Source organism: Syngnathus scovelli, chromosome 2, assembly GCF_024217435.2.
Source record: "Syngnathus scovelli strain Florida chromosome 2, RoL_Ssco_1.2, whole genome shotgun sequence".
Lineage (NCBI taxonomy): Eukaryota > Metazoa > Chordata > Actinopteri > Syngnathiformes > Syngnathidae > Syngnathus > Syngnathus scovelli.
Window position 1 is genome coordinate 22,311,541 of NC_090848.1, and position 17,463 is coordinate 22,329,003.

Below are 17,463 nucleotides of genomic sequence, written 5' to 3' on the forward strand. Positions count from 1 at the left end.
GGCTCATTTTGTGCACCATTAATAAATAAACATTGATGTCTTGAATTTGAAAAAAATATTTTTTTCACTAAAGAGGGGTTCGGTGAATGCACATATGAAACTGTCGGGGTTGGGTTCCTCCAATAAGGTTAAGAACCACTACCCTAGACACTAAACCACTAGACAGTATTCTGGTGCTCCAAACTAGCTGGGAAAATACTGTAATTCACTGTATCGCAATTAATCAAAATGTCACTTCAAAACAATCACAACAGCTTTTAACAGAGTGCTTGTGGCATTACCCACCGAGCCAACGAAAAACCAAATCGCCAAGAATAACTCGCGTTTTGTTTTGTTGTTCAGTTTCCTCCGCTTCTAAAAGATGTGAAAATCAGGCTTGCTTTTCCAAGAACCTTCTTCATCACGACGTTAATCAGCCGTTTTCAGTCAAAAGTCAAGCAGGGAACGCTACAACTAAGCCAAAGGGTCCAAAAAAAAAAGTTTTAATCACGTTATGCGCCATGTACTTGGCGCAGGAATGTGAGCGAGCATGGATACCAACAAATACAGCTCAGTGGCCTATTGGTAGAGTGTCCGCCCTGAAACTGGAAGGTTGTGGGTTCAAACCCCGGCCGGGTCATACCAAAGATTATAAAAATGGGACCCCTTTCCTCCCTACTTGCCACTCTGCATCAAAGGCTGGAATTTGGGGGTTAGATCACCAAATGATTCCCGAGTGCGGCACCGCTGCTGCTCACTGCTCCCCTCTCCCACAGAGGGTGGATCAAAATCACACGGGGATGGGTTAAATGCAGAGGACACCACACCCAGATGTGATCATTGGGTCTTTTAACTTTAACTTAACAAGGAAATGAAATACGGAAAACTGATTGAAAAGATCAGAATAATGTTGCCATTATTCACGCCGACAATGATTGGTTGAGGTTTTTCTGGTCCCACAGAGCACACGGTTTATGTATATTAATATACAGTCAAGTCAGTGGTATGTGGGGAGACACTTGAGAAATATTACAAAATAAATTCTAAATAAGATCCTATCGAATACCTTAAACAAAGAGGAGTGAATATTTTGAAATGGTGTTTTATTGAAAAAAATTGAGAAAACAATACAAATTAAAATCAACAAGAGATCAACATCAATTTTCAAAACAAATCTGGAGCACATTCAATACATCTCAATGTCATTTTACATCATTGGAATTATGGCACATACAAGTACGACCCACTGCTGTCTACATTCAGTACACTAAGGTATTACGTACTTAACTACACCTGCCAACACTACCAAACCAAGACTAAAACAAATCTTTTGTGCTGTTGTTGCCTGTGTTCAAGTGTTTTAAATGTGATTTTTATTGCTTAACAAGAGTTAACTGTTACCTGATTATGAAGTATATTGTAACGTGTGGGAAAGACTTTGTTGTAATTGGTTTCGTGCTTCTATATCATACACCTTTCAAAAAATTAATCTGTATCTATTAAATTAGTACATGTACTGTACATACAATCCTTAATCTATATGAATACTAGCATATAAATACATGATATCCAGACATGAAGTGGTCCTTCCGTTGTTGACGTGCTGTCAATTCTTACTGACGTCTACCAGTGTCATATCACCGCTCACTTTCACATGTGTGATCTTGTTTAAGCCGACTCTGTATTTGTATTCCAGTTGGTCGTTGTTGTTGACAGTCACATGGAAAGCATCAACGAAACAGGAGATGCGTATCTGAATGACAAGACAGTAGCAGTGAGCAACATGGCCTCTTAGAGAGCTTCAACCAGTAAACATGTTCTAGAACAACACTCTGGAAATGTACACAAACTTGACTGTTCACACGTCAATGTCAGGGGACATAACAATTGACTTGGAAGTGCTACCAAATTTTGCTCGTCCGTCTACAGTCCATGACTTGAGGACCCTTATCCTTCATAATACAGTATAATCGTCCGTCCATCCGTCGTCATTCGAAAAGGATTCTTGGTCCGTCAAATGTCATAGTCCAACAGATTAGACTCTATTTGATTAAAATGATGGAGAGAATATAGTATCAGAGTGTCTACACCATACAGTGGCTGCCAAAGGGCATATACAAAGACTTAAAATCGTCACTTTGATTCGCAACCCTAAGATGCCAAAACGGCATTGTAGCCAAGGGTAGAATCAGATCTAAGTTGGTTATATGTTGGTTATACACAATATCTGTCCTCTCTGCGGCAAAAGGCTTTTCATGCGTCATGGCATAAATTTGTTTCCATATACCGTAATCGCCGGACTATAAGCCGCGACTTTTTTCCACAATTTTGGACCCTGCGGCTTATGTCAGGTGCGGCTTATATAAGATTTTTTTCGTGATTTTTGTGATGACTTGATCACTTTTACTCTTAACACTATTATATACAGTAAAAGCTACAAAACAAACTGACAAATAACTCGTTTTCAAATCAGACGAGTAAAAACTGGTCAAATATTTTTAAAAAAAGCTATTATTAAAAGTGAAGACAATTTGCAATTCTAGTAATGACACACGAATTTGATGCACAATTTGTCTTCGCGGGCCACATAGAATGATGTGGTGGGCCGTATCTGGCCCCCGGGCCTTGAGTTTGACACCTGTGCTCTAAACCCTTTCTCTTACGCTGCCACATCACTCAAAAGATTACACAAAGCAGTGGCGCTGTTTGGACAATCTGCATTGTAATTGTACTAAGTTCATCTTGTTTTTCCTTTTTTTAATCACTTCACTGGTTTCTTTTAAATCAATAAAAGAAACCAGTGAAGTAATCTGCATTGTATTAAAACCCAATCAATCAGCATTTAAATTCAATTCTTCTGACATTTTGCTCACCAAAAACAGGTTGTAATGAATGTGAACTTTTAATGCATTTTATTCAGAAGGTTACTTTGAACCTTAAACGGCAGCGCGGCGTACTTATGGATTTTTACGGCCTCCGGCCTCCAGGAGGCTCTCTAGCAAGAAGCAAGAGCGAGACAGGCGAAGAAGAGACAATGCGGCGAAGAAGACGTGCTAGTTTTTGTTTGTATTTCGCGCATCACGCGATCAAGACGGACATTACTGAAAGGAAGCCTTTATACGCAAACCGTCATCATGGGGGACAAAAGAAATGCATATGATGCCGCTTTTAAGCCAAAGGCAGTCGATGTTGATGACATTATCTTGTGTCTACTCTGGAGCGTACTTATGGATTTTTACGGCCTCCGGTCTCCAGGGGGCGCTCTAGCCGGAAGCAAGAGCGAGACAGGCGAAGAAGAGATAATGCGCTGAAGACGACGTGCTAGTTTTTGTTTACATTTCGCGCATCACGCGATCAAGACGGACATTACTGAAAGGAAGCCTTTATACACAAACCGTCATCATGGGGGACAAAATAAATGCATATGATGCAGCTTTTAAGCCAAAGGCAGTCGATGTTGATGACATTATCTTGTGTCTACTCTGGAGCGTACTTATGGATTTTTAGGGCCTCCGCTCTCCAGGGGGCGCTCTAGCAGGAATCAAGAGCGAGACAGACGAAGAAGAGATAATGCGCCGAAGAAGACGTGATCGTCTCGCGCATCACGCACACACCCACATTCACACAAAGACAGGAAGCTTTTATACACAAACCGTCATTATGGGGGATAAAATAAATGAATATGATGCCGCTTTTAAGCTATACGTGTCGCTCGCTAGTTTAATATAATGTAGCGCTTCGTGCATGAATAAGATTAGCATGAACAGAACCTCTTCACACTCGAAGAAATGCATAAAACCGACGATGAAAGAGACTGAGAAAGTGTGAGGCGAAGGATATCTAACGCTATTCCAATTGGACACTAAGGAGGAAGACTTGGTTTCAGTGCACAGGAGGAAGATGAAGACGGCTCTTTTTGTACTTTTACTGGTATGTTTTTTTTAACCAGCCCTGTTCGTGCTGTGCTACCGTGTTGCTGCTGTGTAACCGCCGCCATTACCGCCGCGTCTCAGTGACTTTGCTGTGTTAATTCCGTGTTGTTGTGGTATTACTGCCGCGTCACAGGCAGTGTTTGGAAAGAAATGTTAAGGGTATGTTATTAAAGCTTTAAAAAAACTTTCGGTGTCCAGTCTTTCTTTGCTAATAACTCGCATGCACACTTCCGCGTTGCTGCGGTACTACTGCTGCGTCACAGGCAATGTTTAGTAAGACATGTTCAAGTATGTTATTAAAACGTTAAAAAGGCTTTCTATGTACTGTCTTTCTTTGTAAAAAACTCGTGTGCAAGTGCGGCTTATAGTCCGGTGCGGCTTATGTAAGAAAAAAAAAAGAAATATCCCTGAATTTTAGCTGGTGCGGTTTATAATCCGGTGCGGTTTATAGTCCGGCAATTACGGTAGATAAACATTTAAAGCTCATTAGCTGACTGATTTACCGTATTTGCCGGTGTATTGGTCGACCTTTTTCGATCCAAAATCGACCGAAAAAAATTGACCTCGACTTATACACCGAGTCATAAAATTTAACTTCGTATTCATCGCTTCAAATGTGATGGTAACCAAGGCCGTTTCTCATGCATCTCATTGTGCGTTGCACTTAGAAAATTTGAACCGGGCGGCGTGCGCGAGTGCGCGGCCCGCTGGAAGTCCAATGAGGCGCCGCGATCTCCTCCGCGGTGCTTATAAAGTGCCGATCCGCTCGGCTTGGAGCTATTTCCGGCCTCCCGTTGGTGCCGGGCGGCGTGCGCGAGCTCGCCGGCCGCTGGAAGTCGAATGAGGCGCCGCGATCTCCTCCGCGGTGCTTATAAACAGCCGATCCGCTCGGCGGGGGCTATTTTCGGCCACTTGGCGCGTGCGCACGGCCTCCCGGATGTGCCGGGCGGGTGCGCGAGCTCGCCGGCCGCTGGAAGTCGAATGAGGCTCCGCGATCTCCTCCGCGGTGCTTATAAACAGCCGATCCACTCGGCGGGGGCTATTTTCGGCCACTTGGCGCGTGCGCACGGCCGCCCGGATGTGCCGGGCGGGTGCGCGAGCTTGCCGGCCGCTGGAAGTCGAATGAGGCGCCGCGATCTCCTCCGCGGTGCTTATAAACAGCTGATCCGCTCGGCGGGGGCTATTTTCGGCCACTTGGCGCGTGCGCACGGCCTCCCGGATGTGCCGGGCGGGTGCGTGAGCTCGCCGGCCGCTGGAAGTCGAAAGAGGCGCCGCGATCTCCTCCGCGGTGCTTATAAAGTGCCGATCCGCTCGGCTTGGAGCTATTTCCGGCCTCCCGTTGGTGCCGGGCGGCGTGCGCGAGCTCGCCGGCCGGGATCTCCTCCGCGGTGCTTATAAACAGCCGCATGCGCACGGCCTCCCGGAATTTGAACACATTTCGTCAATAAAATTTGCATATTGAATTTTGAAGTTTAATATAATGCAACAATTGAGCTCGACTTATACAAAGGATATATCATAAAATCGTAAATTTCCGTCGAATTTTAGGGGGTCGACTTATACACCGAGTCGACCTGTACACCGGCAAATACGGTAACTATTGACATCCACTTTACTAACAACCCACTTCTGGGTTAATTGGCTTCACCTTGTGCATGCATGTGTGCGCGTACGTGCACCTGTGTGTGTAATGAAAACTATGGGGGGAAAAAACATAGTAATACATTACAAAAGGGTGGGCGGTAATTCAATATCAATATGAATTGTGATTGACAGGTGATCGCTAGCAATAGAAAATGCCTTCCATTATATGTTTTATATAAACAAAATCAGATTTTTTTTCCACATGAACTAAACAAAATCAGAACGCAAACCGTGCTGGAGGCTGTAGTCGCCTCCAAACACAAAGAAGCCTTTTAGCATTAGTTTTCTTTGGACTCCCTCTCTTCTGTCTGGCATCTAGTCTATTGCCACACTTCCCGGTCTCTTTCTTAGCAGTTGCAGTATGAGTATGCAGAGTCATTATCTTTCTCCTTTCAGGAACAATGACATTGGTGCAAGAAGCCCTTTCACAACTCGGTCTCCCCATGAAATCGTCAATCTGATGCAATTTCAGTGTTAGAATTCCAACTTGTTAGTAATCCTGGCTCTTCACTTGTCACAGACATAGAGCGCTGTTGAAATGACCACTGACAGAGACGTAGCTTGATGGCCATAGTGATGCCTTTGATGACTAAATGTTGCTGAGCCGTTGGAACACTCTTGCAGCTTTGCCTATTCCAACCCTAACCCTATTCCTGATGTCTTTCTCCATGCGCCTTGGAAGGAGAGGTTACTTAAAAGGTACGTGAAATTGTTAACATGTTGTCTATTTGGCTTGGAATGGGCGTTGGAAGGTGTTGGTATTGTCCAATGGTCATGGCGTTGGTCTTTTCCTGGCTTATTCATAAATCGCTCATACCTCAGTGCTCACATAGACTGTTAATTATTTTTTGGGGAATACTCAAGCTGCAAGATACTCTTCATTAGTTAACATGTATAAAGTCTCTAAACTTAACATGCCTTTTATCATACAAAATCTATTCAGACAGAGACAAAATAACCTTGGGTTCAGAGCTCACAACTGTGATCTCACAATCTGTATAATAGTGTACAAGCCTGCTCCAGGAAAGCCGTACGAATAGCCTCATATACCAATCAAAGGGTAGAAGCTACGGGCAGTGGACAACTTCTCCAATCTCGGCATTACCGTCTTACGAGCGGTAAACATCAACGTTGAGGTCAACAACAGGATCACTAAGGCCAGCGCTGCTTTCGGGAGACTCCGTGAGAACATGTGGGAGCAAAAGGGACTCGGTCTGTCCACCACGCAGAAGGTCTACCACGCAGTGATTCTTACCACCCTTGTCTTTGTTGGCAAGACCTGCACGGTCTACAGCAGACACGCCCGACTGCTCAACCATCTCCACCTGAGTTGCCCCCGCAGACTCCTCCACATCAGATGGCAGATGGTCGCGGGGGTGCTGGAGCCTATCCCAGCAGTTATCGGGCAGTAGGCGGCGGACACCCTGAACTGGTTGCCGGCCAATCGCAGGGCAAACAGAGATGAACAACCATCCACGCTCACATTCACACCTATAGGCAATTTGGAATGCTCAATTGGCCTGCCAAGCCTGTTTCGGGGACGTGGGAGGAAACCGGAGGACCCAGAGAAAACCAACGCAAGCACGGTGAGAACATGCAAACTCCACACAGGGAGGGCCGGAGGTGGAATCGAACCTGCACCCTCCGAACTGTGAGACGTGCTATCCATTGCTACACAATGCCACGTAATAAAAATAATAATAACAATAATGATGTAAATGCCCTGATCTAAATAAACCCGCAAGAGGGCAAGGGAAAACATAAAACCCCGTATATTTGGGGGAAGGGGGGAACCTCTTATGGGAATCCGCTTTCTCGGATAACCAGGCGTGAATGGATGGGCAACATTTATCTGAATATGATGGTATTAAAGAAACTCTGCAGGAAGACACCTCCCTCAAAACCTGGTCGATGCAGAATATCCATAGCAAACATTTATTGGAGTTGTTGTAATGGAGGTGTGTGCAGAAAGACAGTGTTCAGTGTAACCTGAAAGTCATCGTCCGGTCTAAAGGAGAAGGACTTTATCTGGCGCTCCTCCACGCCCCAGGAACCAGACAGAAGGGAGTTCCGCGCAAACACGTTCACATCGCCTTTCCAGTTGAAGCGAGGGCTCAGGTTCAGCGCAATGCTGTTGCCATCGCGCATCATCAATCCAATGTCAAAACTGCAACACAAAAACAAAAGTGCAAATATATAGTCAGGGGCACACCCTTATTTGTTATACATTGGATGTGACCTAGTACCGTTTTGGGTTCCGATTGACTCGCCCTTTGATGATTATAATGCTGCCCACACTAAGACCTCCAATGAGCTCCCTGGTTGAACCACCCTACAACAAGAGAATGCAATTTGTGAAAAAAAGAACAGTGTGAATTCTGTCAAGAGTTAACACAAGTGACATGCTATGGAATTAAAGGTTATACTGTACAGAAGCACCAGCAGAGCCAGGAGTGGCAATTGCCACCACCCCCATCAAAGCCTTGTGGCCACCCCCTGTGCCACCCTGATGAAGATGGCCACCCCCTGTGCCACCCTGATGAAGATGGCCATGTTTACACATACAATATTGCACTGCCGTAGCATTTTCGAAGAAAAATAACTTCCCAGTGCATGTGATTGCATCCTCACGCAGAGCACAGGCATACGTGCTGCACTCTGGTGATTCATTGGATGAGGTGACACAGTTCCTTCAGGCTGCAAAAAAGCAGCAGCATCAGCAAACAGCCTTTTGAGGCTGTGGAGGTCCGAACATACCTGATTTATCGTGTAAATTTGTGATAATGCATATCTGAACTGGTGTCGCAAAGGCAACAGCACAAGTCACACTGATTTGCAGGTGTGTAATTTGTTGTGAGTTTATGCATTGTGTTGATTTTGTTCTTTGAACAAGGTGATGTTCATGCTCGGCTACAGTACGACCTTTTTGTTACTTTTCAGTCATTGGTTGTTTGTACTTTTGTCAAGAACGCTCCCTTTTGGAGTGCTTTGTGTTTAACTGTTTCTCAGTGTGAGGTGTTTAATCTTAATGTTTGAATAAATTGCCGACTTGACGGCCAACTCATCTCTGTGTCACGAATCGGAATAGAGCTGGGCGACCAAGTGCAGCTTGGACGAGGGTTTATTGGCGAAAACAAAATACAGACTCGGTAAACTGACATGACTTAACAAAACAACATGACTTCCCAACCAAAACATACTTGAAACCGACAGGAACCAAAAGGACATGAAGACGACACGACAACAAAACAATGACCCGACGAGAGGCGAGGGGCAGACAGGACTTATATACACGACAGGTAACAAGAGGCAGGTGGGAATAATCAAACTGATGATGGGCACACAGGACGGGAGGGGCGAGCACACAGACAGAAACCAAGACAACCGACACATAGTGGAACGGCTGGGGACAAGACGTGACACTCTGTGCCTGAGTCCTCCATTCACCCAGTTGTGTCAAAGTGAGAGAACAAACTAGCAATGTTTGTTCTCTCTGTGGCACCGTGGTGCTTCAAAATGCATGCGCCACCACCACTCTTAGTCTCAGAGTCATTACTGTGCAATAACATCCTGCTCTCCACACGTTTTTTGGATTGTCTACACGAGGGGTCTCAAAGTCCAGTCCTCGGGGGCCGCATTCCTACATGTTTTCCAAGTTTCCCTTGTTAAACACACCTGATTCAAATGATCAGTTCATCCTCACGTTCTGCAGCAGCCTGATAATTGAATCAGGTGTGTTCAACTGTCACGGTCGGTTGTAGCATGGAGCAGGACGACCAAGTGCAGCTTGGACCAGGGTTTATTAAAGCAACTCAAAAGGCAAACTGACATGACTTAACAAACAATAACTTGACTGACTGACCGGGACGTGAAACAAGAAGACAGCAGGACATGACGGCATCAAGACAGTACGCCAACACCGAACGACAGCAACCAAAACCAATGACCAAAACCAAAACCAATACCAATGATCCGACAGGGAGAGAGGGGCAGACAGGACTTTTATACAAGACAGGTAACGAGAGGCAGGTGGGAACAATCACACTGATCATGGGCCCACAGGAGGGGCGGGGCGAGCACACAGACAGAAACCAAGACAACAGAGACAGTGGAGCAGTTGGGGACGAGACGTGACATTAACGAGGGAAACTTGGAAAACATGTAGGAATGCGGCCCCCGAGAACTGGATTTTGAGACCCCTGGTCTACACTGTTTGTACTATGTGTCCTCTCTGCATCCATTGCAGCCTGGTCATCCTGAAAGAGGGACCCTCCCATCTGTGGTCTCTTCTCAAGGTTTCTCATTTCCCCTAGCTGGAGTTTTGAGTTTTTCCTTGACCTCTTAGGAGTTTAAGATCAGGGGATGTTTGAGAATATTGGCCATTTTTCACATGTCCTGAGTGTTGTTAGTCACCTAAATGTTGAACAGAGGCTGTGATTTACCGAAGTCAAATTCCTTGTTTGGCACGCTCAAACATGGCGAATAAAAACTCTTCAATCTTGAATCTATGAATTCAGGTCACTGCATTATATTAGTTAACCACGAGATGGCACTAAACACACACGGGTCGTTTAAATACAGCTGAACCTGTCACAGAAATTCACTCAGGTTTACGCGCTAGTCATTTAGCTTACAATGGTCTTTATATCTTCATAAATTGGAGTCTACGACCAAACCACGTTAGACAGAGTCGCATAGAATTGAAGCGCGTAAAATCAAGGTTCGGCTGTAGTGGCATTATGTAATACTGTTTCTAGAGATTAATAATAGTTTGTGGTTTCATATGATTTCAATATACTCTGTTTACTAATGTTTGCTCATGGGTTCCACAAGAAATATTATTTAAAAAGGTGGATGTAGTATTCGGTAAGGCAGTATATAGGACATTTCATACACTGGGCAACTCAATGTGCTTCACACAACCAAAAGCACCATAGCAAATAGAACACAGGCCGTTCATAACGGAGATAACAAATACATTTGAATTAGTTAAAAGCACAAAGAAATTAAAAGTAGTGCAATAAATGATTTATAAGGGTTTAAAATGGACAAATGTATAGTTTTTAACGTGGATTTAGAAGCAATTATACTGATTATAAAGACTGATTTCATTTCCAATGCTAATTTAAAGCTGACATATCATGGTTATAAATCCTTCCTTTTTACATTTGACTCATTCAGTTGTAGTCAATACAAAATGGAACAGCAAATCTTTTGGCTGAACTCCTCGTCATCATAGCATCACAGGCCCCTCTTTTACCCCCGTTCTGAGGAGGGGCTCAGACCAAGCTGTTTTGGTGCAGTCGCTTTAAATGCAAATGAGATACTTCACATCCTGCTACCTCCAGGCCGCAAGATGTGCACCTCCCTTTCTGGTCGGACATATTTGTAGTTTTTTAGCAGAAGTAGCGTTTACTTGCGACGCAAACTTTTTGATTGATTAAAAGACTTGCCCATACACATAAAATAAATCCCCTCACAATATTTATGAACAAGTCTTGTAAACAAGCACTGCAGTCAAACTGCAAAGTATGAAATGCTAGCGCTAGCGTTAGCGAGAAACTAACAAATGCATTTAACACATCATGTTTCCCAAGAATAATACAGCACTTTGTATGCAATTAATCTGATACAACTACTTAAAATACACCCACAAGAAGTGAAAACAGCGCACAGCGCTAAAATCAGCAGAAAGACTGATGCTAATGCTATGAAAACGAGAGCATTATAGAAACATAGTAATATGAAAGTCAAATATAGTTTATTATTTTTGTGTCATCTCAAGCTCACGGCTTTACTGTGTTCGTCATTTCCATATATTGAAGGAATTGAACTCTCTATGAAACAAAGTCTTTTGGCGAATCCTTCCGAGTGTTGCCACCTGTCCCGGATTTTCCTTATTGTCCCAAATTTTCATGGTCTGACCCGGAAAAAAAAAATTAAATCCGGGACACTGAGCTATCCAGGAATGTTGTACATATTGTGCAAAATGTGTATTTCAGTTTATTTGTAGCATGCCTACGTCCATAAACTTGTGCACAGCCTTAATGGCTCTAGAAAAATGACATAGCATACTCATTTGAGGTGGTGGGGGCTCATTGGGAATGGTGAGGTGGAAATGGAGAGTGTGTAGCCATATGATAAAGAGAAAGGAAAGGATCCACTGAAAAGAGTGAAATTTTATCGTGAAAATGGGGGGAGAGACGGATGACGAGGTGATGACAGGCCAGAAAAGAAAAAAATATAAACACTTGACGTGTTTTAACGATGACTGGTTAAAACAGGAGAAATATGCTATGTGGCTAAGACCATGACCAGGCGATCCATTTTATGCTAGCTGCTTCCTGGGCCCGATGAAAATTCTCCTCAAATATGAAGGTAAAACCGCATTCGATGATCACGCCAAGTCTAAAAAACATCAAAATCGAACCCAGCCAAGAGCAGCAAGCAGCAGAGGCACAGACAAGCACAAGCAAAGCACACACCACACGCTAAGCAATCAGGTAACCTGTTTGATATTATACTTTACATTGCTACATTTGGTTATTCTTACTGTCAAGACCTGTCACAGTTCGTTTCCTTGTTTTAATGTCATAGTTTTGGTTCGCGTGTCTGTGTGCTCGCCGCTCCCCTCCTGTGCTCTGATCAGTGTAATTGCTGTCACCTCCCTCTCGTTGACTGTCTTGTATTTAAGGGTGTTTTCACATTTGGTCCCTTTCAGCCCTCTAAACGAACTCAGATCGATGACTCAGCATTTTTTGTGCATATGTGAACACGCCAACTGTACTCAGACCCCTTTAAAATGAACCGTACTGAGACCACCTCAGGAGGTGGTCTCAGTACGGTTCGCTAAAAAGTCAACGGTACGGTTCACCTAATCTGTGCATTGTGAACACAAAGCGCACTGGGTTCACTTAGCCTTTTTGCACTGTATTGTAACCTCCTTGGTTTGCCGTAGATTGGTCACGTGACTGCAGGCGCAAAAACAGAAAGAGAACTCGGTCCTCTTTGAAACACACTCACAATGTGAACACAAAGAGAACTGAGTTTGTTTCCTCTTGGTTCACTTTTCGGTCCACTTAAAGAGGTCTGAGTTCGGTTCTTTTAAAGGGGTCCAGGTGTGAAAACACCCCAAGAGTTGAGGAGACGTATCACTTGTCCCATCTGCAGGCATTAGGACACCGTGGACTTCTCACACACCTTAAGTTTCTCACACACATAATTTTGGTTATGGTCATCCACACTGAACAGAGGCAACTTGGTTACATCCTACTCCTGCTAGTAACCACAGGGCTTACCTTGTCTGTGTGGTCTTTTGATTTGAGCGTGTTGCTTTCACCTGTCTCACTGCTGCTGTTTGGGCTTTTTAAGATGAACAGTGGCAACAGGACCAAGATGGCAACCAGGATAGTCAACAGAATAGCTATGAGGATAGCCACATGCCGGGTCTGCACTGATGCTTGAGGAGAGGAAGGCTGCAGACAAATGTGTAATACATAATACAGTCAGAACAATAATCCGTGTCATGCTTTATGCTTCAAGTGAAATGAAATTGAACTCAAACATAATCAACACCTTCCGGCTTCCGCTTGGACAGGGATTCGCAATAGTGTGTACGTGTTCAATGTTCAAACTGGATATAATTAAGTTGTTGTTGCACACGGTACGACTGATGCACAGTACCACGCCACCCAAAATAATGTCAATTGTTTAAACTGTTTTTAATACTGTATATTTGTTATTAATTTAACTTTCATGTATAATGCGTAGATTAGAATTGAGTTGAGATTCTCAAATTTGTCTCACGAGCCATAGACGAGCAAGCTGTGAGCAATAAAAGTTTTCTCTGGGAATTATCAACTGTGGCGGACAAGTTTTTGGGTCACTTCAGAGACACAATGCTTCTGCTCAAAGTTTAGCAGCATGGTGGAGAGCTTGTTTGCCCGTCACCTCACAGTTCAAAATCAAATTTGGGCTCTGGTCTGACTGCCTGGAGTCTGTCTGCATCCTCTCACCATTTCTTCTTCATTCCCCAATCGTACATGGTAGGTTAAGTGAACTCTTAATTCTTAATATTAATGGTTGATAGTCTATGTGTGCGCTTCAATTGGCTAGAGAAAAGTTCAGTGTTACCCATTGGTTGGTTAAAGTCAGCGGGGACCCTAGCGATGACAAGCGGCACAGAAAATGAATGGACGTTTTACTTCACCATAATTCCAAGTTAGTACTACTAGTCAGAATACTGTTAGATATCTTGAATGAAAATTCCAACTATTCAAACTCTATTTGCAATAAGTCAGAAAGGTGTTATTGAAATCTACAGTTTGGTTAGTTTGCACGGAGAAATTAGCAGTTCGGAGAAATGATAGGTGCATGTTGTTGACGTAAAATGTCAACTGAAAATCTGTAAGTGGAGCGCCCGTGACGAAAATTGTTATCACCTATTTGTTGTAGCGGGTCAGTGGGGAAGAGGATTGGGCTTATTTACTGTTAAAAAAATGTTTTTAAAAATTGGTCATATTAAACTATGTCCAGCAGATAACAAACAGTCTTTGGTCTCTTTAGGATGAGATCACCATGTAACAAAGTGTCACAAGTGGATGGAGCAGGGCAACCAAGTGCAGCTTGGACTAGGGTTTATTGAAGGGACCAAACTAACAGACTAGGTAAACTGACATTACTTACTAACAACCCCAACAACAGAAACTGAACAGAGACGTGAAACAAAAAGACCGGGTGACATTGACAATGATCCGACAGGGAGTGACACACAGACAGGATTTAAATACAAGACAGGTAACAAGAGGCAGGTGACTGAGATTACAATGATTGTGAGGTAACACAGGAGGGGAGGGGCGACGCGAACAGAAACCATGGTAACAGACATAATAAAGCACCGGGGGTGAGTCGTGACACAAAGGCAAGGCAAGTTTATTTGTATAGCATGTTTTATATAGAAGATAATTCAAAGTGCTTTACATAAAACATTTAGCATTACAAAAAAAGAAACAAAAGATGAAGACATCATAATTAAATCTAAATGAAACATAAGATTAAAATGATTAAAACCAAGCACCAGTCTAATAAAATAGGTAAATGAGAGATGGAGATTAAAATAATGGGGATTAAAACAAGAATAAAGTATGAATAGATTCACGAGAATGTTATGCAGTGAACAATAGTTTTCAGCCCTGGTTTAAATGAACTGACCCCCAATTTCCTGGTGTTTCTAAGGACCAAGGAATGCAGAAGCATGTGAACATAGCTGTGCTTTGGAAATTTGACTGTTACAACCAAGCAAGCAAGATCAATGTTCTTGTCATCTTAAATGTCACAAATAAGAGAAAGAATGACATAAAGATTTAAAACAGAGCTCCAGACTCCATTTTTTGGGTGAACACAGTGGCACCTAACATGGAATTTTAAGGGTGCAAGTAGAAACTTTACAGGCTTGCAAAGTAAATACTCATGCCCATTGTCAGCAACAAAAAACATTCAATCGTAATTTCCAAAAAACAAATCTGAAAATTACCGGATCTTTCATAAGTAAATGAAATTATTTGTACAGTCTCAAATATTGGAGGCATAATACCTCCTATTTTAGGGCAATCAGGAGCCCTGGTAGAAGTGATGACATAACACATGCGGCAACATTTTATTCCAGTGAATACGCTGAAAAAATGTGTAAATACTTCATTCAATTTTATTTCCTCAAGTGTATGTCAAATAAAAACATTGAGATACATTTCTAAGGAGACTATCCCAATCCAGATAATTTCATTTTGTGCAACTGCTTGACAATATTAAATTGAGTAAATTCATTACACATTTTTTTTCAGTGTGCTCACAATATTTGTACTTTTAAATTTTATCTGGATGCAGATGATTTTAGTTTGTGCAACTGCAACCACTTGACAAAATAAAATTGAGTGAATTCAACTAAAATGTTTTTTCGGTGTATTTTTAAATACATCATCTTGCCATTAAATGAACATTTCTATTGCCTAGTATTTTGTAGAAAAGAGGCAGTACAGATGTCTTGAGGCATCAAAAACGCAAAATTAGCATCACAATTCACATGTCGCTTACATGCATGATACACAAGTTCACTAATGGCATGTTGTCTATCTATCTATCTATCTATCTATCTATCTATCTATCTATCTATCTATCTATCTATCTATCTATCTATCTATCTATCTATCTATCTGTCTGTCTGTCTGTCTGTCTGTCTGTCTGTCTGTCAATCTAACTATGTGTCTATCTAGATGTGGATAAGTTGTAGACTGCAACATGCCTGACATGCTCTCGCTACATAGACAAAAATTGGATTAACTCACGTTACGATTAGGTGTAGCCATTTTTCAAGCTCAATAGACGTCAGCAGCAATTGATGTCGGATCTGATTCTGAAACTGGACTTCCTCGTACGGGCGGGTGCCTTCTTGACGAGCTTTCGACCGCTGGTGGTTGTTTGCCTCTTTGTTTTTGTGACGCACTTTGCGTTGCTTTTAAGACCAAAAGGATGACATTTCAAAAAGAGCCCACTAAATAAGGCTACAGAAGGAATCGACAGATTTCGTAGCCACGACGCAGTGGGGTTGGCTGACTGCTTCTCAACGTCACAAAGTATAATAAATAACTAATAACACACCTCCTGTGCTCAAGACAACAAACAGGGTATGAGATCAAGCAGAGGTGTCAAACGTAGTCATGATCATTACTGAAGTAGAATTTTGGCTGTCCCGTTTTACGTTGCCGTGTAGAGCCTTTAACCAAATTCCCAAAAGTCCCGCTTTTTTTATTCGACTTTGCCTAAATAAAAACACGGCCAGTGGTGGCAACTGTTAAGTTATGTTCAGAGAACACAACACGCAGTCGTCAACGTTATCAAACTACTTACTGGCGCACGAACGTCTATCTTTACCAACTTTCTAAAATGGGAGAGCGCAGTGGTCAATTATGTCAGCGACACGCTGCCGGAACATTGTTGGCCGACTGGATTTCTAGATTGTCCGGACAGACAAGCAAACTTTTTCTAATGCTGATTTTCTTTACTCTCTATTTTCGACCCCACATAGTAACTAGAAAATGCAGTTTCTGGAGAAATTGCGTGTGAAGGTGAAGAAGCTGAATAAATTATTGGGGAATGCTCCAGATTGATGTTGGAACGAGTTAAATTACTTGAGAAATGTAGAAATGAGAAGTGTCAAGTGAAATTTTGGAGAATTTGGCGTGAATTTCATCCATCCATCCATCCATCCATCCATCCATCCATCCATCCATCCATCCATCCATCCATCCATCCATCCATCCATCTTCTTCCGCTTATCCGGGGTCGGGTCGCGGGGGCAGCAGCTTCAGGAGGGACTCCCAGACTTCCCTCTCCCCAGCCACTTAATCCAGCTCATCCCGGGGGACCCCAAGGCGTTCCCAGGCCAGGTGAGAGACATAGTCTCTCCAGAGCATCCTTTTTCGTCCCCGGGGTCTCCTACCGGTGGGACATGCCCGGAAAACCTCCCCAGGGAGGCGTCCAGGAGGCATCCGGATGAGATGGCCGAGCCACCTCATCTGGCACCTCTCAACGTGGAGGAGTAGCGACTCTACTCCGAGTCTCTCCCGGATGACCGAGCTTCTCACCCTATCTCTAAGGGAGAGCCCGGACATCCTGCGGAGAAAACTCATTTCGGCCGCTTGTATCCGGGATCTCGTTCTTTCGGTCACGACCCATAGCTCGTGACCATAGGTGAGGGTAGGAGCGTAAATCGACCGCTAAATTGAGAGCTTTGCCTTTTGGCTCAGCTCTCTCTTTACCACAACGGACCGGTACAGAGTCTGCATTACTGCCGACGGTGCACCGATCCGCCTGTCGATCTCACGCTCCATCCTCCCCTCACTCGTGAACAAGA

The 17,463-nt window shown here is 43.4% G+C and overlaps 1 protein-coding gene across 1 annotated transcript; it reads right to left on the reverse strand.

Annotated features, from left to right (window-relative positions):
* Window positions 1–1,065: 1,065 nt before the first annotated feature.
* Window positions 1,066–16,120, reverse strand: LOC125988961 (galectin-8-like). The gene is made up of 5 exons (XM_049754865.2): window positions 15,896–16,120; window positions 12,854–13,030; window positions 7,802–7,887; window positions 7,545–7,722; window positions 1,066–1,732 (listed from the first exon to the last, which is right to left on the reverse strand). The coding sequence occupies exons 1-5, from the start codon at window positions 15,914–15,916 to the stop codon at window positions 1,586–1,588; spliced, it is 609 nt and encodes a 202-aa protein (XP_049610822.1). The 5' UTR covers window positions 15,917–16,120; the 3' UTR covers window positions 1,066–1,585.
* Between the last annotated feature and the right edge of the window lie 1,343 nt (window positions 16,121–17,463).